Below are 17,927 nucleotides of genomic sequence, written 5' to 3' on the forward strand. Positions count from 1 at the left end.
TATCTTATGTGCCAACAAAATCGATAAGAAGGATTCTTCAAAATAATAATACAACTTTACGAAGCCAAGATCATCAGCCGTTCCCCATATCAGACAAGAGTCGCCAGACAAATTGTGTTGAGCACTCCAGTTGCCTCCGTGATGAAAAGTACTGCGCCCAACCGCCCATCCCTGCACCGTCGTCTCCACCTGAAGTTTGAAGTGATGAGGAGACTTGGATCTCCACGAAATGTGAACGGGCGCTGATGAGCTCTTTTGGTAGCACGCCTAAAAGCTCTGTTGGTAGTAGAGATGACTTGGGCGGTTAGCAGGCCGCTCTCGAATGAGGCCGCGAAGAATAATTGGACGTGCTTCTCCCATGCACGATGCTTCTGCCTGTAGAACTAAGGAGCCTGAAGATTATGACGGGTTAAGGCCCAATAGCAAAGGTAGAGAGGGGGGAAGCGGCCTTGCGGGCCACGGAACTAACAAGCGAGTCATATTAACGAAACCTATTGGATGCTAGTTGCTGCAGGAGTGATGCAGGAGTCCTGCATGTGCGAACAACAGCGCATGATTGCTGGCAAATGCACCTATTATTGCGCGCTACATGCCTTATTGGCGCCGCATGCTGCCACGTAGATACTGCTGCCCAATGTGGCTTATAGAAATGGATACATTTTTGGTTAAGGGCCACCACGTCAATATTGCATGGTCCCAGTTGGTAGTTAGCGCACTTTGAAAGACATCAGGAGAGAATTATAAAAGAGGCCACAGTGAACTCTCCTGAAGATATTTTATTCTGCATTGCAACAACATTCACATCATCTCACAACATCCGCATTAACCAACACTTCGAACTAAACTCCTCGCTTTTTGCTTCTTCTCATTTTCCATTCACAATGGCTCTGGTATGCAGACACGAATATTTTGAAATATATCTTCCCATCTGACAACATGTTTGCAGCAAAACGTTCAAGTCCGCCCCCACGAGACCGCTGATCTCAACGAACTTGAGACGTATGTCACATTCCTTATAGCACTGCGAATACTGCTAATCTTTTATAGATTCATTGAGTCTCTCATCGGTCAAACCGTCCCTTCTACTGTCTCCCGAGTTCCTGTCTTCTCTTTCAAGTAAGCTTAAACACTTCAACATGTTATTGAAGTGGCATCATTACTTACTATAGCTTAGGACGTCGGAAGAGAATGTCAAGTTGATCAAGGACAAGTTTGGCAATGATTGCATTATCGACGCCGTCAACTGTTAAACGAATGGGCAATTGTCATGCAACAGCATCCATAACGATATTCATGAACTTGGGGTATATAATAACCGGAATTCGACAGTACAGGGTCTGGTTGGAAAGTAACAGAGTGATAAAGAAGCTCTAACGACAAATGGCTGGAATAACATAGAAGAATATATTGATATATATCTTGCATCCTTGTGCCTTCAATTCACGCCGCATTGTTTACTTTTCGGATCTCCTATTATCCCCTAGGAGTCACTTTGCTCTGAGCTAGCTAATTATTGTGATAATATATGTGCAGTAATCAACGAGAGACATGGTTTTTATGTCCGTAAAATGAAATTGAGACTAGAAAAAATGAAAACGCCTATAATTTACATCATACTGTAAAACTTCCTCTTAGTAGACAAGGAGCAGTTTCCGCCAGCTGAGGGTAGCACTTTTCAACCAATGAGGAGATGTGATTATAGTATGTGACTCTGTTCAACCTAGCAACTTTACTCAATTGCAGATTTCTGATGATATGATTGAACCCAAATTAGTTGGCTAACAAAGAAGTCAGAATGTCAGGCTATCGAACACCATATATGGGACATTTAAGACACGTCAACTGTTACTTGTGATTCATTAGAAACCGTTCCATATCTTATCTTGCCATTGATCTCGAAAAGTGGAACTAGTAACTGTGCTGTCTGTGGTCCTCGAAATGTGTGGGTTGACTGTCGATAATCTACAGTGGACATGATGAGAATTGACAATTCTTTTCGGGATGCGAAAAAAGGTATATTGGAAATAATCTAAGTAAAAAGACTACTGCTGCTAATCTCACGTCTATAACCTACTCCGTCTTGCCTACTGATTGTGGACTGAAGGGCTATGAACATGGGGATTCAGCCCACTATCAGAAGCTCTACAGGAGTGCAGAATTCTTTATTGACCGTGGTATTGTCTTGTTTGTAATAACAGTCTTGAAAGAAAAGAAAAAAAGGTTTATGACGATAATTGTTGTATCAATATCCTAGCTGAAGATTTCACATATACTGTGGCTCATACTAAGGTATGTTGGGAGATATGCTTTGTATATTGCAGGTCTTCCGGCCTTTATAATGTGAATTGAGGCTGTAGTAGACCATCAAACCCGGTAGGCTATATATTCAGCAACGTTTCTTGTTGTATTGACGCTTGTCTACTGTCGCATGAAGCCTTTTTTGGCTGAATTGAGCACTTTTGACTATGTGTGATTTGGGTTTCTGGTTTTATATAGTGGGGTTAGTCGCATCAGGTATTTTGCCGACCGGTTATACCGCAAGGGCTGAAGTGAGCTTCACTAAGCCGACGGCCGCAACTATTACGGCATGTAACCCTGCAGTCAATTTGATGCCTTCTGCCTTAATATTTAGATTAAATCAGGAGCTATGACCCCTGTATATAACCTTAAAGCATCTTTTGGGTGCTGCTGATATCTTCAAAAAGCCGAATACTCTTATTCAGGCTCAATGCCTGACTCAACTTCCAGGGGTAAGATACTATGGACATCTCCCAAGTAGGCACATCTACCAGAGTGTCCTCATTTCAGGTTGCTATCACACAAGATTGATATTGCGGAGAATCGGTCCGGGTCCGATGTATATAGTAGATCACTATCCAAAAGGTATCCATAGGAAATGCCCATGACTATATAACATATTCTGGAATCCATCTATCTTTTGGATTGGGAACATCATACCATCCAAATTTTAACCTCTTCCTCACCATTCAGGTATCATCTTTTTCACACACTTCTAGGCCACGAATCCAAGATTTAGTTGATCACATACAGGTGTGTAATTCCTCATATCGCTATATGCAAAACCGTTCAGCCAGGAGAATATGTACCCAATGGTCAATTTCGCAGACATCCTTTTGCTAATCATGGCTACCTAGTTTTTCCATATTTCCTTCGTAATGAATAAGCCTATGAGTTCATTGCTGCTTGCAGCTACTTTACTGGCTGGCGGCTCTATTGCCCAGCAAACTGTTTGGGGGCAATGCGGAGGTCAAGGATGGAGCGGCCCGACTAGTTGCGTTGCTGGATCTGCTTGTTCTACTCTCAACCCCTACTACGCTCAATGCATTCCTGGAGCCACTACCATGTCTACCACAACCAAGCCGACCTCCGTTTCAGCATCAACGACCAGGGCGAGTGCAACATCGTCCGCTACTCCGCCACCTAGCTCTGGCCTCACCAGGTTTGCTGGAGTTAATATTGCCGGATTCGATTTTGGCTGTGGGACTGATGGAACCTGCGTCACTTCGAAGGTATACCCACCGCTGAAGAACTATGCTGGCACAAACAACTACCCTGATGGCGTTGGTCAAATGCAGCACTTTGTCAACGATGACAAGTTAACCATTTTCCGCCTCCCTGTGGGATGGCAGTACCTTGTGAACAATAACTTGGGTGGAACTCTGGATTCAAACAACTTTGGTAAATACGACCAGCTGGTTCAGGCTTGCCTCTCTCTGGGCGTATACTGCATTGTTGATATACACAACTATGCACGCTGGAATGGCGGGATTATTGGCCAAGGTGGGCCTACAAATGATCAGTTTACCAGTCTTTGGTCACAGTTGGCGCAGAAGTACGCCTCTCAGTCGAAGGTTTGGTTCGGAATCATGAACGAGCCACATGATGTGAATATTAACACATGGGCTACTACTGTTCAAGCTGTTGTCACTGCTATCCGCAATGCCGGCGCTACCTCACAGTTTATTTCCTTGCCAGGAAATGATTGGCAATCTGCTGGAGCGTTTATTTCTGATGGAAGTGCAGCCGCCTTATCTCAGGTCAAGAACCCTGATGGTTCCACAACCAATCTGATTTTCGATCTACATAAGTACCTGGATTCGGATAACTCTGGCACTCACGCTGATTGTGTCACAAACAACGTCAACGATGCTTTCTCACCTGTTGCCACTTGGCTCCGTCAAAACAACCGCCAGGCTATCCTGACTGAGACAGGCGGCGGTAACACTCAATCATGCATTCAATATCTTTGCCAACAGTTCCAATACATAAATCAAAACTCCGATGTCTACCTTGGCTACGTGGGCTGGGGTGCAGGCTCATTCGATAGCACTTATATCCTTACAGAGACCCCGACAGGTAGCGGAAGCTCCTGGACTGATACGTCTCTTGTAAGCTCATGCATTTCCCGGAAATAGCGTTGAAGCATTGAGTCCAGCCGCAAAAGCTTTTCCATTCTCGTTTATTCTTCCGGTTGAACATAGTTGTTATTCTATGGTCTTTCTGTATTTATCATATTTTTCACATATTTTCGTCAATATCGTACACAATTTCTTGTCCAATACTCCGCGGTGCTTATTTCAATTCTCATGCCGTGCCCTGCATTCTGCCACAATAACATCTAGGTATGTAACGACCAATGTGAGATGTCTGCTACACATGCAGAATCTGTATCACCGATGCGACCATTTCCTCCAAAAAATATTTCAGAGCCTTGGATTCCAATATAGAGCAAATGAGACTCATCACCGCAGTATAACCTGACTCATTAGTGAAAAGAAGCTTCGATGACAAATAGTGAGCGGTAACGCTATCACAGCTCAGCAATCTAACAATCTTCTAACAATGCGAAGATGAACACTGCTATCTATGCGTATTACTGATACCACGAAGAGTATTTCGTATCGTCCAAGAGTGAATATATTATTTCAACGTGACCATAAGAAATCGGGCAATTGATGGCTTATTATGATCTTTCTTTTGCTTTTAATGCGCTATTAGTAAAGCTGGGCAGGCTTACCAACTTCGCTTCCAACTATCTAGATCTGTATGGGATTCTGATTTCTAATATGGCCGCCAATTGTCCTGAAGGAGTGTGGATAGTCTAACTGGTCTATCATTATATTACAATGATGAGCTCTGAGTCCCGGAGTGAAACACAAATAGAGTTCTTGTTACCGGGGTAAGCTGATGTCAAATGGACAGCAACTTTTTCCGAGCTCATAAAGGAGTCTAGCTAGATTAGTCACGCCATTTCTGCAGCTGCACTGCTTTGTGCCTCTGTATTTAAGTAGTTCGATATAATGCGAACAATGAATTCAGATTGAATCTCTATCTTTTATTGGATAAGCACTTAATAGACATAAGATTGGACAACAACGACTAATTGTCACAATGTGGAGCGATACCTCTATTCCTGATCTTACCGGAAAAGTCGCGCTGGTGACGGGCGGAAAGTTGGTGATCCACATGCTTCTGCCTTCTATAACGCCAAACTTACATTCTTGATTTAGTACTGGAATTGGTCTTCAAACAGTCAAACAGCTGGCATTGCATGGTGCCAAAGTGTATATGGGAGCCAGATCTGAATCTCGAGCAAAAGAAGCAATCGAGAGCATCCTTTCGGAAAACCATACCATTGGTCAAGACCATATAATATGGCTGCCATTGGATTTGTCGAAACTATTCAATATCGTGGAGGCTGCACAGTTGCTGTCATCTTGGGAAAAAAGATTAGATATCTTGAGTGCGCTCGCATTTCATTCCGTGTACCATAGTCCAACGCTGATAATCAGTGGTCTCCACAGTCAATAATGCCGGCATCGCAGCAGATGATTTCACTACGACCACAGAAGGCTTTGAGTCAACAATTGCTGTCAAGTAAGTGATTATTTCACCTATTAAATATTGCATTCATTTTGTTAATATTAGCATATATAGTCACATTGGTCATTTTGTACTCACTACGAAACTTTTGCCGCTTCTCAAAGCCACTGCATCTCAAGCTGGCTCTGATGTCCGCGTCGTGACAGTGAGTTTCCTAGTCGACTAATATTATGAAAACATTTGCTAAGCACACGATACTCAGATTAGCTCTTCTGCTGAGAGATTTGCACCTAAACATAATGTTTTCGCAACAATCAAAGATCTTAGCGATCCTGGAACGACCAACCCGAACGGTTATACTTCACGAACGGTTATCTTCAGTCGCTATGGTGCTAGTAAATTAGCGAACATTCTTTTTACAGGGGAATTGCAGAGACGACTGGATCAAGAAGACGTTAAAATTATTGCACTGGCACTCGACCCCGGCCCAGTTGCTACCGATGGTGGTATGGGAGTCTTTCCTAGCTTTCTGAAACCGGTCTTAAAATTAGTGATAAAAAGCCCCGAAAAGGGTGCTCTAAATCAACTTTTTTGCGCAACTGCAAAGGAAGTTATAGACGAGCCAAAGACATACAAAGGTAAGTTCTTGACCGCACCGGGGAAGATAAGCGCTGGATCGGAAAGATCGCGCGACAATGAGCTGGCTCAATCTTTGTGGCGGATTACAGAGGAGGCTTTAAAGAATGTTGGAGTATCATAATCGGCTGGCAGCGAACACTTAGGGCGACATTTACATTACTCCTAATATAATTTTGAGATTGCTACCGGCATAGATCCGGCATCGGATACTTCCCGAATACATTGTGGCAATCCCCTTTGAAGGAAATCATCAGGGTGGAGATCCAACCTCTAACGTGCTAATCTTTCATCACTGTTTCACTCTCGACTCTATATCGCGACTTCACTATCTTCACTATGCTTACAGCTTGTTATATCTATCAATCTTGGCTTGGGACACCCAGCTGCATAGTAACACTATCATGTACAATTTCTTCAGAGAAAGCAACATATCCTCTTCCTTTGACAAATGTTGCGTTCCACGGCCCTTGGGTCTTTTTCTTTGCCAGCTCGGTATAGAAGGCGGCATGAGCCGGGCCATCAATGGCACCATACACTGGATCTCCGTCAAGTTTCCGCTCATCAGCGAAGTAAAATCTGCATTGGTGTCATCAATTAGGATCATATCACTTAGTTGCCTGATTGAACTCACTTGTAACCAAATTCTTTATTATCTTCTGCCAAATAATGCATCAAATGTGCTGCCCCAGCTTTCCCAACTCCTTGGGATAGTAGGGGTCGCACAACCATGAACGGGAGTTTGTTGCCTGTATAGATGAAAGTTCGAGATGACTCTGGTGGAAGAGTAGCAAACGACTTTGTAGCCAAATGTGCCGCGACATATGCAGACACAATGTTGATATTGTCATCACTATGGAAGGCTGCAATTTGTTGCTCCAATGAGCTTGCAGGATTCAGACTAAATGAAGATGCTACAAAATTTTACGCATCATTAAGTATCGCATGATTCACAAAAAAAGGGAGGAGAACGAACCATTGTAGACTACCACGCTCGGGTGGCCAAGTTCGCTTATGACTTTGGTGAATACTCCTTCAATTGAGGAAGGATCCGAAAAGTCTGCCTGCAACTGGAGATACTCCGGCTTCACCTCTTTTTTCGATCGTGAGACTACCGCCACTTTGTAGCCTTGTGCTGCAAACGCTTCAGCAACGTCGGTTCCAACTCTGGGCCCGTAGCCCAGAATCAGAGTCACTTCTTGAGCCATACTAGAAGAAAGAGTTCCCTTAAAAACTGTCAAAAAAAAGATGGTCGCCTTGCAAACTGACCCCACTAGAATCTGCAAAACTGCAGCTGGATAGTATACTTCTTATATAGATGAATCGCGCCGTCAATAAAGCCAATCAACGTTCCATACATACTCTTTGCTCACTGATCTTCAATTATTGTGCGAACATTGTGGCGCGTACTTACACTCCTCGGAAATAGTTGCCAGCATTTTGTAAGCCTGCTCGCCCCACTCCATGGCAGGGAGACGCTTTTCTGCCCACGCGAGTTTAATACTTCCTCTTCATTACCTTATACTCTATCGCCCCTCATGAATGGTGACAGGAATTCTGTTGAGAGTTTCCCAACTTCACGTAACACATGGATCAGTGGTCACAAAAATTCCGAAAATTTCCTAACTTCACGTAACGCGTGGATGAATGTTTCGTGAAAAGTTTCCCATTTTGACGTAACACTAGCAATGAATCTCACAATGAATGTGAAGAATCATCATGGTCGTGTCCTCCGTCGCGAGTTATATAATGGGAGGACATCTATCGAACTTGGCTTTCGACTTTCTTCGAGACTATCAAGCCATCACCTCTTAAAAAGCAAAACTAAATAAAACATCCATTTCACTATGGTTTTCACCAAACTCATTATTGCTGGAAGCACCGGCTGGGTGGCGGATCATGCCATCCGCGCCATCTTGGCATCTACAAAGCCGAAGTTCGACGTTACCATCTTGACCCGAGCCGACAGCGGCAAAGAAGTACCATCCAGGCCAGGCGCAAACCTCATTGCGGTTGACTACAACAACCACGATCAACTTGTGAAAATCTTCACCGGAGCCGATGCAATTCTCTCCTTCATTTCTGGACCTCCGTCCAAAATTATTGATAAGCAGCTGCTAAAGGCCGCGCAAGAGGCTGGCGTCCGACGCATTTTCCCGTCGGAGTACACTCTCGATATTTTGCACCCAGACGCAGCTACTCTTTTGACTGAAGGTGGAAACTGGCCCGAAGACAGCTCACCCGTGCTCACGGCCCGCAAGTTTGTCTCTCTGGCTCAAGAAGGCGGACCTACAAGTTTCACGACTCTGATTCCAGCTGCATTCATGGACGGGTGGCTTGAGGGAGCTTTTGGCTCGTTTGACCCTAAGAATCGTAAAGTTTCTGTCGTTGACAGTGGGGATTTCCCTTTCTCAGGTTGTACGCTCCCTTATCTCGGAGCTGCCATCGTCGCAGTTCTCCAAATGGACGAAGAGAAAACCAAGAATAAACGCATTCGCATTAGCGAGATTCGTACTACTATGAACGAAATCACGGAAACCTACGAGGAGGTCTTGGGTACCAAGTTTGAGAAGACGCACGTTACTTCTCAAGAGCTCCTTGATCAACGCAATGCAAACCTCGCAGCTGGTAATCCTTTCGCTGCACTCTTCGTTACCATTCTTATTGGTGCTTTTAATGGATGTGGAGCGGCCGACCTAGTTGATGGTTTGGGTTTTGATGGTGATGGCTATTTGACGTTGAAGAAGAAGACGCTCAAGGAGATGACCATTGAGGCTTTACAGAAGATTGGCGCATAAGACGGGTTCTGTTGTTCTGGTCCGTGATGAAGTTTGAACGGAGGAAAACTGTGAAGCTGGGTTTGAGAGGTTGTATATTTGGACGCCAATAGCATAAATTAGCATATCTTAAGGTATCGTATAAATGATGTTTTGGTAATACGGCTACCTACGAGTCAAATATGTGTTCATGTCGTACTTGTGGTATAATTGTGATCCGACCTCGAGAGCATTCTTGCCCAGATCCGAAATTTAACCTATTTCCCCTTGTTATACTCCTGGAAGTAAAGGACGGATGGACATTCTCTGCTTCGCCTACTTGTATCGTCTGGTAACATTTGTTCGCAGACCGAGAGAAACAATTAATGCTCCGTGCGAAAGGCCAAGGCTAACTGAGAAACTGGCGGATACCTTGACAAACAACGATAAATTGCTGAGACTCAAAATTTGTGCGATCATCTCTGATGTCTCTCTCCGGTAGATACACATCTTTGCACACCGCTTCAGCGGAAGAAATCATTACGCCACTCATGTTCTACCCAAACTATATGGATAGTACTACCATTGGAATCGGTGCCACCTTGTCTTTAGATGCTTCGTAGCTCCGTGCTTACTCCGTCTAAATGCCGGGCAATTAGTAAGCCCTCTAAATCCGTCGAAAGGGCGGATTGCAAATAGTCGCAACCGACAGTCTCTTAACCGACCACGCAAGCCAATCTCGAACACAGGCTTCCCTTACTCTTTCCTAGATTCCTAGCTATAAACTCAGGATTCAAAAAGCCTACGCCAAAGACTCTCGTAGTAGTCTTTCGGCGCGAGAGACTTACCACGGGAAATAGTGTCGACAAGTGGCACGAGTCATAGTGGTTATCCCAGATGGGTATTAAAGGGTGCTGGACATGTCGGGGTAAGACTCTTTGAGTAGTTTGCTCAATTTGGAAGCTGAAGTATTTCTTCTAGCCCGCAAGGTTCGGTGCGACTTGCAAAAGCCTACATGCACCAATTGTGCTAAGGCATTGCAGCCGTGCAAAGGCTATGGCATGCAATTGTCTTGGCCTCGAGAGGGCAACAAGCGGCGGGCTTTAGTCAACCGCGACACAGCAGGGCTAGCAAAATTATCACAGCAATACCGGGGACGAGGCGTGATGTTTTTGAACGCGTTCGCTTCTGATGTGGCATTAGCTGACGCGCTTCAAGAAAATCGCGAGCTCGGTACGTAACTTTGACTGCTGCACGCTCATCCGAGTTATCTCACTAACGTAGGATGCGTAGCTCATTATTTACATACTTTGCGTGTGCCACACTTACCAATCCTCTCACAGTCTCTGCTCTGGGAAGATTACCAACTGCTCGACTATTGTGGGTGATCAAGCCTCAATGAAACGTTACGCCGCTTAACTCTGCTCTAACAGTCAAGGAAACGAAAACGCGAATATTGGCACCCGTCATTGACGAGTCACTGGCCCATTTCATTATGAGAATGGCAATAAATAATGATGGTTCATCAGACAATCCAGTGATGGAAGGTATATTTGCATTGTCTTCTCTGCTACTTCTAGGGCCTTCAAAGAGCCAGAGCCATAAGTCTCGCCTCATCTCAATGTTACAGAAGAATGTAACTAGGATGGACAGAGAAGGTATCCTTCAAAATCTTATTGCCACTATGCTTCTATATCAATGTGAAGTATATACACTCTCGCCCCCGATTATTACAGATGTGGAATTTGACTGTTTTAGGTTTGCAACACTGCCGAGCCAGGAGGACTATGGCGGTTTTATCTTTGTGGAGCGAAGAAAATTATCTCTGCCGCTTCCGAATCGGTTACATTATATCAACATGATTGTGCCGTATTGATGGACTGGATCTATTACCATGAAGTCATGTCCGAATTCAGCCTTCACCATTGGGCAGAGCTAAGCACCGTTGATGGTTTTTGTAAAGGGCCTCTGGCGATACGGCCCACCAATAATATAATCGACGACCCCATAGTAAGGCACCTGACTTGTCACATAACGGCGCATGGATGTTAAGTTAAATTTGGTGGTAGGCTGTTGATCGAATTACTTGTCCCATGGATGTTCTTCACCTTGTCAAAAACGTTTGTAAGAGACCATCGACTTATGCAAGCGCCGATTTGCCATATAACAACACGGATATGGAGCGACTCCAGCAATTCCGACAAAACATCTATGGAATCATAGGAGAATATGGAACTTTTCACGAACACTTGGAGTCATTGTTGAACAGGCAAGACATGCTGAGCTGTCTTTATCAATATGCTGCATTAATTTATCTCAACCGCACGGTATCCAATGTCTCCACATCCTCTTTTTCGCATCGAAGACTAGTGAGAGAGGGTATACTGTTGTTGAAAAACCTTGGGTATTGCGAGAGTGCATGGCCGCTGTTTATCATAGCCTGCGAAGCCAATGAAGATTCACAGCGTCTCCAGATACTGTCTATTCTTGCTGACGCAAACCAAGAAATAGAGCATCGATCCAATCATATTCCTCTAATGCAGCAGATGATTGAAGCCATTTGGAACCAGAATGATCTAGCTATTGAGAACAACGTGGGATATAGCAAGATTCTCGATGCTGTGGTCTCAACAGCACCGTCGCTGCCACTTTTCGCTTGAGAGGCATGATACCAAAGGATTACGAATATCTGTATTTAGCTAAAAATAAAAAGAAATCCCTCATACATTTCTTTCAATTGTAATCAATGCCTGACTATTTACACCTTTGTCCTCCAATCCTCTTCGTAGTAGAATCCGAGCTCTTCAAGACTAGTCGCTTTGTAACCATCCTTTTCAAACTTGAGCTTAGCCTGGGGAAAGTTGTGCTTTTGCCAAAAAGAAATGTCATTGCAAAATGGTGGCTCTTTGCCTTTTTGGTGTGACTTCATCACCCAATCGTAAAGTTCATTGATGTATACACCATCAGATGATGATGTACGAAATATGTGCAGCTGCTCGCCTTCATCTTCGTAAAGCTTCTTGGCCCATTCTCGCATTTTGTCTTTTGAGGGGAGCTGAATATTGTTGGACCATACAGCAGAAAACACAGCAGCTTGTGCCTCAGAAAGTGGCCAGGGCGCAGTTTTCACATTGAGTGCTGGGAAAACTAGCGTTGGGTGATCAATGCAGAATATATGCTTGTAAAGTCCATGTACGCCGCCGCCAGTCGTGATTAGCTTCTTATTTAGATCACGAAGAAAGGGATAGTCGTATAAGAATCCTGTGCAGAAGATCACAGCATCAATCTGGGTCTCTATTCTCCCATCCTTGAATCGGATTCCTCTTTGATCGACAAGAAATTCTTCGATTTCTGGAACTTCTTCACAAGCCATATAGGCTAGTCGTGGTTGAGGCGTTGGTGATCTCACGGAGACCATGGTTTTTTGATGTGATACTCGATTGATTTGGAGGGCGATATCGGTACCCGAGGCTCCGTTGCCCACGACTATGGTCTTCTTATCTTTGAAGGAAGTGGGCGAACGATAGTCGCGGGAGTGCGATATGACAGACGGATATGCTTCCATGAATTCCTTGATGTTTTTAACGTCTGGAATAAATGGGACCGAGTAGTGTCCCGTTGCAACAACTACTGCGTCGTACGTATCTCGTATGATCTGGTTATCGTGCGCAGATATTGCCTCTATTGCCCAAGTGGTCCTGGTTCCTTCGCAAAGAGGTTCCAGCTGTCTTACTTCAACACCAAATTTGATTAGGCCCATCACCTCCTGGGCGTATGTAAGTAGATAGCCTTGGATGGTCTCGCGTGAAGGGAACAATAAAGTTCCTTGAGGGAAATGCTGATCAGAGAATTGCATCATCGGTACGGGGATGTTGGCGTAAAGTTGGTCATAAATCGGTGACAGTGTTCTTGAGCTATCGCCGATGAAATTGTTCGTTAAATTGAGTCTATCATCTTTCGGGATTGTGGTGGATTGAAGTGAATGTTTTGAAAAGTTCCATATGCCTCCAGTTTCTCTCTGTTGTTCAAATATGACGATAGAATCGAAGGAGTTTTGTGCTCTTAGATATTTCGCAGCAGAAAGGCCGCTAGGTCCGGCGCCTATAATCGCTATCTTTTTCACATGAAACTGTGGCACCGCTGATGGCGACATCTTTGACATAAGAATGAGGAGAGACAGGGAAGAGAGTGTCAGCCAATTGAACGCATATAACTAGAATCCAATGAAGATGATCTTAAAATGATTTAAACACATGAATTCAATGCTAAGTAATAAACTCTCTTTTAAGATCTTATGATCTCTAAATAGCAATCGTTTAGGAGAAGTAGTGATATATATATACTTAGAAGGCGCACTGAATTTGCGTGCCCCGTTAATATCAACACGCGCCCACTATGAGAAAGACTAAAGCGGTAAATATTAATGGATCTGGTAAGCATCATACTGGTTTTTGGGGCGAGTAAGATTTTGCACACCAATAGTGTAGCGCTATATTTGAAGCCACTGATAATGATTACTCTTCAGCCTCAGAAACACGTACTGAGATTTTCTATCTGATGATCAAATTTAATCTCCCTTCTGAAGAGCGGGCGTGCTGTTTGTGCCACAAGATAGATGTAGAGCGTTATATTCAGAACCACCCCACGCAAGCTGTTATCGTCAACAAATGCCCTGCTCCCCGCATGAGTTCACTGAATGGACGATTAGAACCACTCATCATCCTTGAATGATGACCTGTGCCACGACTCAATCTTTTTGCTGTTCCGAATTCAATTTGTCTAAGAATCGAGCGAAGTAAATAGATAAATATCAAATTTACCCGTTATTAAGTAGATGTTGCCGAGCAAGATTAAAGAGGGCTGCGCAGTGGTTTCTTGTTAGCCGCGTAAAACTTGGCTGCACTTGACTGATTGGCGAGCCACAAAGGAGGACGGATCATCTAGTGTTGGCATATCCACCTACATCAACATTAGTTGGTAACGGACAATAAAGTTGCCATAATGAAATGACATGAGTAGTAATCAATTATTGCAGATTGGGCTTTATAGGATGCAAGGGTCTGCATCATCGTTGAGTAAGCCGGACGAATTCGGCTTTGTCTTTTCTAAAAAGGGAGTGAGAGTAGTGGAAGAATCGTCTCTCATTTGCTGGAAGGTAAGTGATATTTTCTTCTTCAGTGGGGTCGCCTTTCACTGCAAGATTTAAAACTTCGTAATCATGGATAGAAACATTTTCTTTCCGAATTGAAGCTACAGCTGCACTGGTAATTTTACTATGATAGCCTTACTTCAAAGTGCTTTTAGCCTTTTGAACTTGAACGCATCGCCATTAACACACTCTCCAGTACTTAAAAAAGTAGTTCGAGTGATGAGATACGTCGAGGTTCTCAAATTGCAAGGCCTCCTTTCATCATGAGATAAGATATCCAATTGCCCACTAACAGCTCCAAATTGTCAAGGACATCATATTGCTCAGATACCCAACGCCAATAGCGCCTAAAAGGCCGCTAATTTACTGAACCTTACTCACATGCTAGCGGGAACAATTTCGTTCACTGGATCCGAATATACACTCTTACAGGCAAACAGGCAATCGCGTGCCGAGCAGTTTGCGTACTCTCGGCCGAAAAGTCCGCTTAGATGATGAAAACATTCTAAAACAATTGGCAGGAACCAACTCAGACCTCTCCCGAAAGTGAAAACTTCACACTGGTATGATGCAAAAGAAAAGAAGATGAAAAGGACAAAGACTAAAAGAGTTCCGTTATCCTGTGCTTTAGCAAGTAACTAAAAGCAAACAATAATATTTGTACAAGATACAAACAATATTCCTCGACTTGCTGTAGCTATTAAGCAGCTATCGTACATTCCATTAAGTGCTTCTAGGTCCTTCACGCATTGTAAGCGCCGTTTTTCTCCCTTGTTTTCGAATGTTCACTCTTTGCTAGATCTCTCCGTCTTTGAAACGTGAATGGTTCAAACGTTGATAAATTAACCTCGAAGACCATGAGAAAAAAAAATTCAGCTCAACGATATCAAACACGATATTGGAGACAATAGCCTCTAGGTGTGAGAAGAGAGGTTGTGATTGCTAGTTAACAGTGAGAAAAAATACAACTTGGAGCACCACGAATAAACTACGAATGCTTTAGCTCTTAGACTAGCATTCTAAATTGCATGAGCTTTGCACAGACTAGAGAAGACAATATTAACAAGAATGCTTGAAGAATCCGCGTTTGCAGTTGCACATGTGCCAAGTCCTTGGCAACTATACCGAGCGATATATGTAGTAATTATTCTTTAGTCGTATCACATCTTTTTCATAACTATAATCCTTCAACAAGCTTCTCATTTCTTTCAATCGATCTTTCCGTGGGACTACTCCTTTTCGCGGATAAGTCTTACAAGACTTTAGCTCATGTCATACGAGACAGCCCCTTGGGAAATGCCGTCTTTCCAAGAAGAGGAAGTAATACACCGGCATGGGTTTAGCAGAGAGGGCATTGGCCTGAATTGGTATCATCTAGCTAGTTGGCGTCTTGACATACATCGGAATACCTCAACTAGTAGTACAGGCCAATGCCATCCAGAGATAATGGAATATGAGTTGGGAAACCAGCGAGATAATGCCTAAGTGGGGGATGGATCTGCTTAGTTCAGTGGGGTCATGTCGAACTTCGCATTCTCATTCTCAAATTGGTAAGTTGCAATATCTGTTCCTTGTGCCACCTCACCCTTCCGTATAGATTGAACAGCAATGTTGAGTTTGCTAGCACAACAGAATGGATGTCAACCGCGCCAATATTTATTCCACAAGGGCTGTTGAACGTGTTCACTCTTAGTACGTTTCGTGACGGCCCGCTTCTAGACATGGCTACTGACATGCGTGTGGATAATGTGAAAGTGTTAAGACTGTTGACCTACATCAAGGATAGACTAAGCAGTTGCGCAATAGTACTTCCTATCAACATATCGAAGCTACCTCAAGCCAATACAATTCTCGGCCGTACAGTTGATATCGATTTGTCACTAATAATTATCCCTAAGCCACTCTAGAAAGTAGGTTCCCACTTCACCCGGCTTCGCGAGCATACTCCAATGACCAGCATCTATTTCTTTCACTGTTAGGTGAGGTACCAATCCAAGAGTTTTGACAGCTTCAATCCCCTGCGCCCGACAAACAACGTCTTGTGTTCCCGCAACGAATAAGTATGGCACATCGATTTTGTATCTCTCAGCCGGCAGCCGCGAATCTTGCTCGTAAAAACGGCCATCTAGCAGTGATCGATAGTAGCATAAAGACGATTCAAATCCGTCCCGTTTCATGCGATTAATAAAATTTTCTCGCATTTGATTGGTTGCATAGTCTTGCACGGGTCCTTTCTTGTCCTGCTCCAGCCAGGTTTTGAGTCCATCTTTTGCACAAAGCGTGTTCATCCACTCTATTGGTTCCGCGTGTAAAGCCGTAAACAACGATTCAGTGTGCTCTTTTAATAGTGCAGGTCCAGCAACTGGATCGCTAAACAGCGCCCAATACCAGCCTGTGAAATAGCCAATAGCTTGGATCATAGCCGGAGCCAGCTGATCCATCACAATTGGTCCTTGTGGAGGAGGAGATGCTGGGAAATTCAACATGATCAATCCAGAGCAACGCTCAGGATGAAAAGCATAGAGGCGGTGAGCATGACCCGCGCCCCAATCATGCCCACAGCTAATGACCTTTTCAACATGCTCAGCATCTAGGATGTCAATAAAGTCTCCATTCAATCCGGCTGAATCAAACACCTCCGGGTCAGTAGGTTTCGAGGTATCGCCATGGCCTAAACAGTCAGGTATAATGACCCCATATCCTTGCGGAATAAGATAGCGTGTTGCGAGATCCTCCCACAGTGCCGCGTGATCCGGCCACCCATGAAGGAGAAGAATGGTTGGCTTCCCACTTGATGCTGTTGACACATAATAGGTGTAGGAAAAGCCCCGGGATACCTTCACAATCTTCTTTGTCAAAGTATCCATAGTGAATGGATGTTTGTTGAAACTATAGGAAAGCTTTTGCTTAGGGACAGAGGGGCTCTTCTCTATCTTTTTTTTTGATGGAATTAAGCGCTCAAAGGATGGCAAAGCTTCAATTTCTCGTGATCTTGGGAAGATGGAGAGGGGTTTCGAGGGGTTTTAAAGGTTCTAATTTTAAAATACTATTAAAATATTACGTTATCCCATAGTAAAAGTAGAATAGGTACAGTATACTGAAAGATGAATATGACAAGACTAGCGTAGGTTATGAGCATGAATGTGGATGGACGCGCGGTCAAGCCAGGCATCAATGCAAATTGTACTCAAAAAAGATGAAACGCTGCTGCAATAGCCTTTAATCCTGTCGCCCAATCATGAGGGGCCCAGTATGAGGGGCCAAGTATGAGGGGCATGGACTGCAACATGCCGGACTCAACGCTGCTTACTCCTCGTCATCCACGCGCCGTAAGTGAGCTGATTTAGTTGCCTAGTGCGAAATTTACTCTTTGGTTGTGACAACAAGTATGTCTCTGTAACACATTTTGAGATTCAGCATTATCGGTTTTGAGATTAGAGTAACGCTTAAGGGTCGTTCCTTCAGGAAATATAGTTCTATGACAGGTAAAGTCGATCGAAACTGAATAAATAAAGTTATCTCTCATTCGCCAGTTTCGAATC

The 17,927-nt window shown here is 43.9% G+C and overlaps 7 protein-coding genes across 7 annotated transcripts; 4 read left to right on the forward strand and 3 right to left on the reverse strand.

Annotated features, from left to right (window-relative positions):
- Positions 1–881: 881 nt before the first annotated feature.
- Positions 882–1,250, forward strand: T069G_10230 (uncharacterized protein; the record flags this gene model as incomplete). Its single annotated transcript, XM_056177440.1, has 4 exons — positions 882–890; positions 947–999; positions 1,048–1,116; positions 1,175–1,250. The coding sequence occupies 4 exons, from the start codon at positions 882–884 to the stop codon at positions 1,248–1,250; spliced, it is 207 nt and encodes a 68-aa protein (XP_056023730.1).
- A 1,926-nt stretch (positions 1,251–3,176) lies between these two features.
- T069G_10231 (cellulase (glycosyl hydrolase family 5) domain-containing protein) lies at positions 3,177–4,436 on the forward strand (the record flags this gene model as incomplete). Its single annotated transcript, XM_056177441.1, has 1 exon — positions 3,177–4,436. One exon carries the CDS (start codon positions 3,177–3,179, stop codon positions 4,434–4,436), a length of 1,260 nt encoding a protein of 419 aa, XP_056023731.1.
- Positions 4,437–5,412: 976 nt separating this feature from the next.
- Positions 5,413–6,604, forward strand: T069G_10232 (short chain dehydrogenase domain-containing protein; the record flags this gene model as incomplete). Its single annotated transcript, XM_056177442.1, has 5 exons — positions 5,413–5,474; positions 5,532–5,764; positions 5,826–5,898; positions 5,950–6,049; positions 6,107–6,604. The coding sequence occupies 5 exons, from the start codon at positions 5,413–5,415 to the stop codon at positions 6,602–6,604; spliced, it is 966 nt and encodes a 321-aa protein (XP_056023732.1).
- Positions 6,605–6,842: 238 nt separating this feature from the next.
- T069G_10233 (short chain dehydrogenase domain-containing protein) lies at positions 6,843–7,688 on the reverse strand (the record flags this gene model as incomplete). The annotated part of the gene is made up of 3 exons (XM_056177443.1): positions 6,843–7,059; positions 7,115–7,394; positions 7,457–7,688. The coding sequence occupies 3 exons, from the start codon at positions 7,686–7,688 to the stop codon at positions 6,843–6,845; spliced, it is 729 nt and encodes a 242-aa protein (XP_056023733.1).
- Positions 7,689–8,327: 639 nt separating this feature from the next.
- Positions 8,328–9,278, forward strand: T069G_10234 (nmrA-like family domain-containing protein; the record flags this gene model as incomplete). The annotated part of the gene is made up of 1 exon (XM_056177444.1): positions 8,328–9,278. The coding sequence occupies one exon, from the start codon at positions 8,328–8,330 to the stop codon at positions 9,276–9,278; it is 951 nt and encodes a 316-aa protein (XP_056023734.1).
- Positions 9,279–11,994: 2,716 nt separating this feature from the next.
- On the reverse strand, positions 11,995–13,389 carry T069G_10235 (flavin-binding monooxygenase-like domain-containing protein; the record flags this gene model as incomplete). The annotated part of the gene is made up of 2 exons (XM_056177445.1): positions 11,995–12,087; positions 12,169–13,389. 2 exons carry the CDS (start codon positions 13,387–13,389, stop codon positions 11,995–11,997), a joined length of 1,314 nt encoding a protein of 437 aa, XP_056023735.1.
- Positions 13,390–16,265: 2,876 nt separating this feature from the next.
- On the reverse strand, positions 16,266–17,252 carry T069G_10236 (alpha/beta hydrolase fold domain-containing protein; the record flags this gene model as incomplete). Its single annotated transcript, XM_056177446.1, has 1 exon — positions 16,266–17,252. One exon carries the CDS (start codon positions 17,250–17,252, stop codon positions 16,266–16,268), a length of 987 nt encoding a protein of 328 aa, XP_056023736.1.
- Between the last annotated feature and the right edge of the window lie 675 nt (positions 17,253–17,927).

This window comes from Trichoderma breve (assembly GCF_028502605.1).
Source record: "Trichoderma breve strain T069 chromosome 7 map unlocalized scaffold00007, whole genome shotgun sequence".
In the NCBI taxonomy this organism is placed as follows: Eukaryota; Fungi; Ascomycota; class Sordariomycetes; order Hypocreales; family Hypocreaceae; genus Trichoderma; species Trichoderma breve.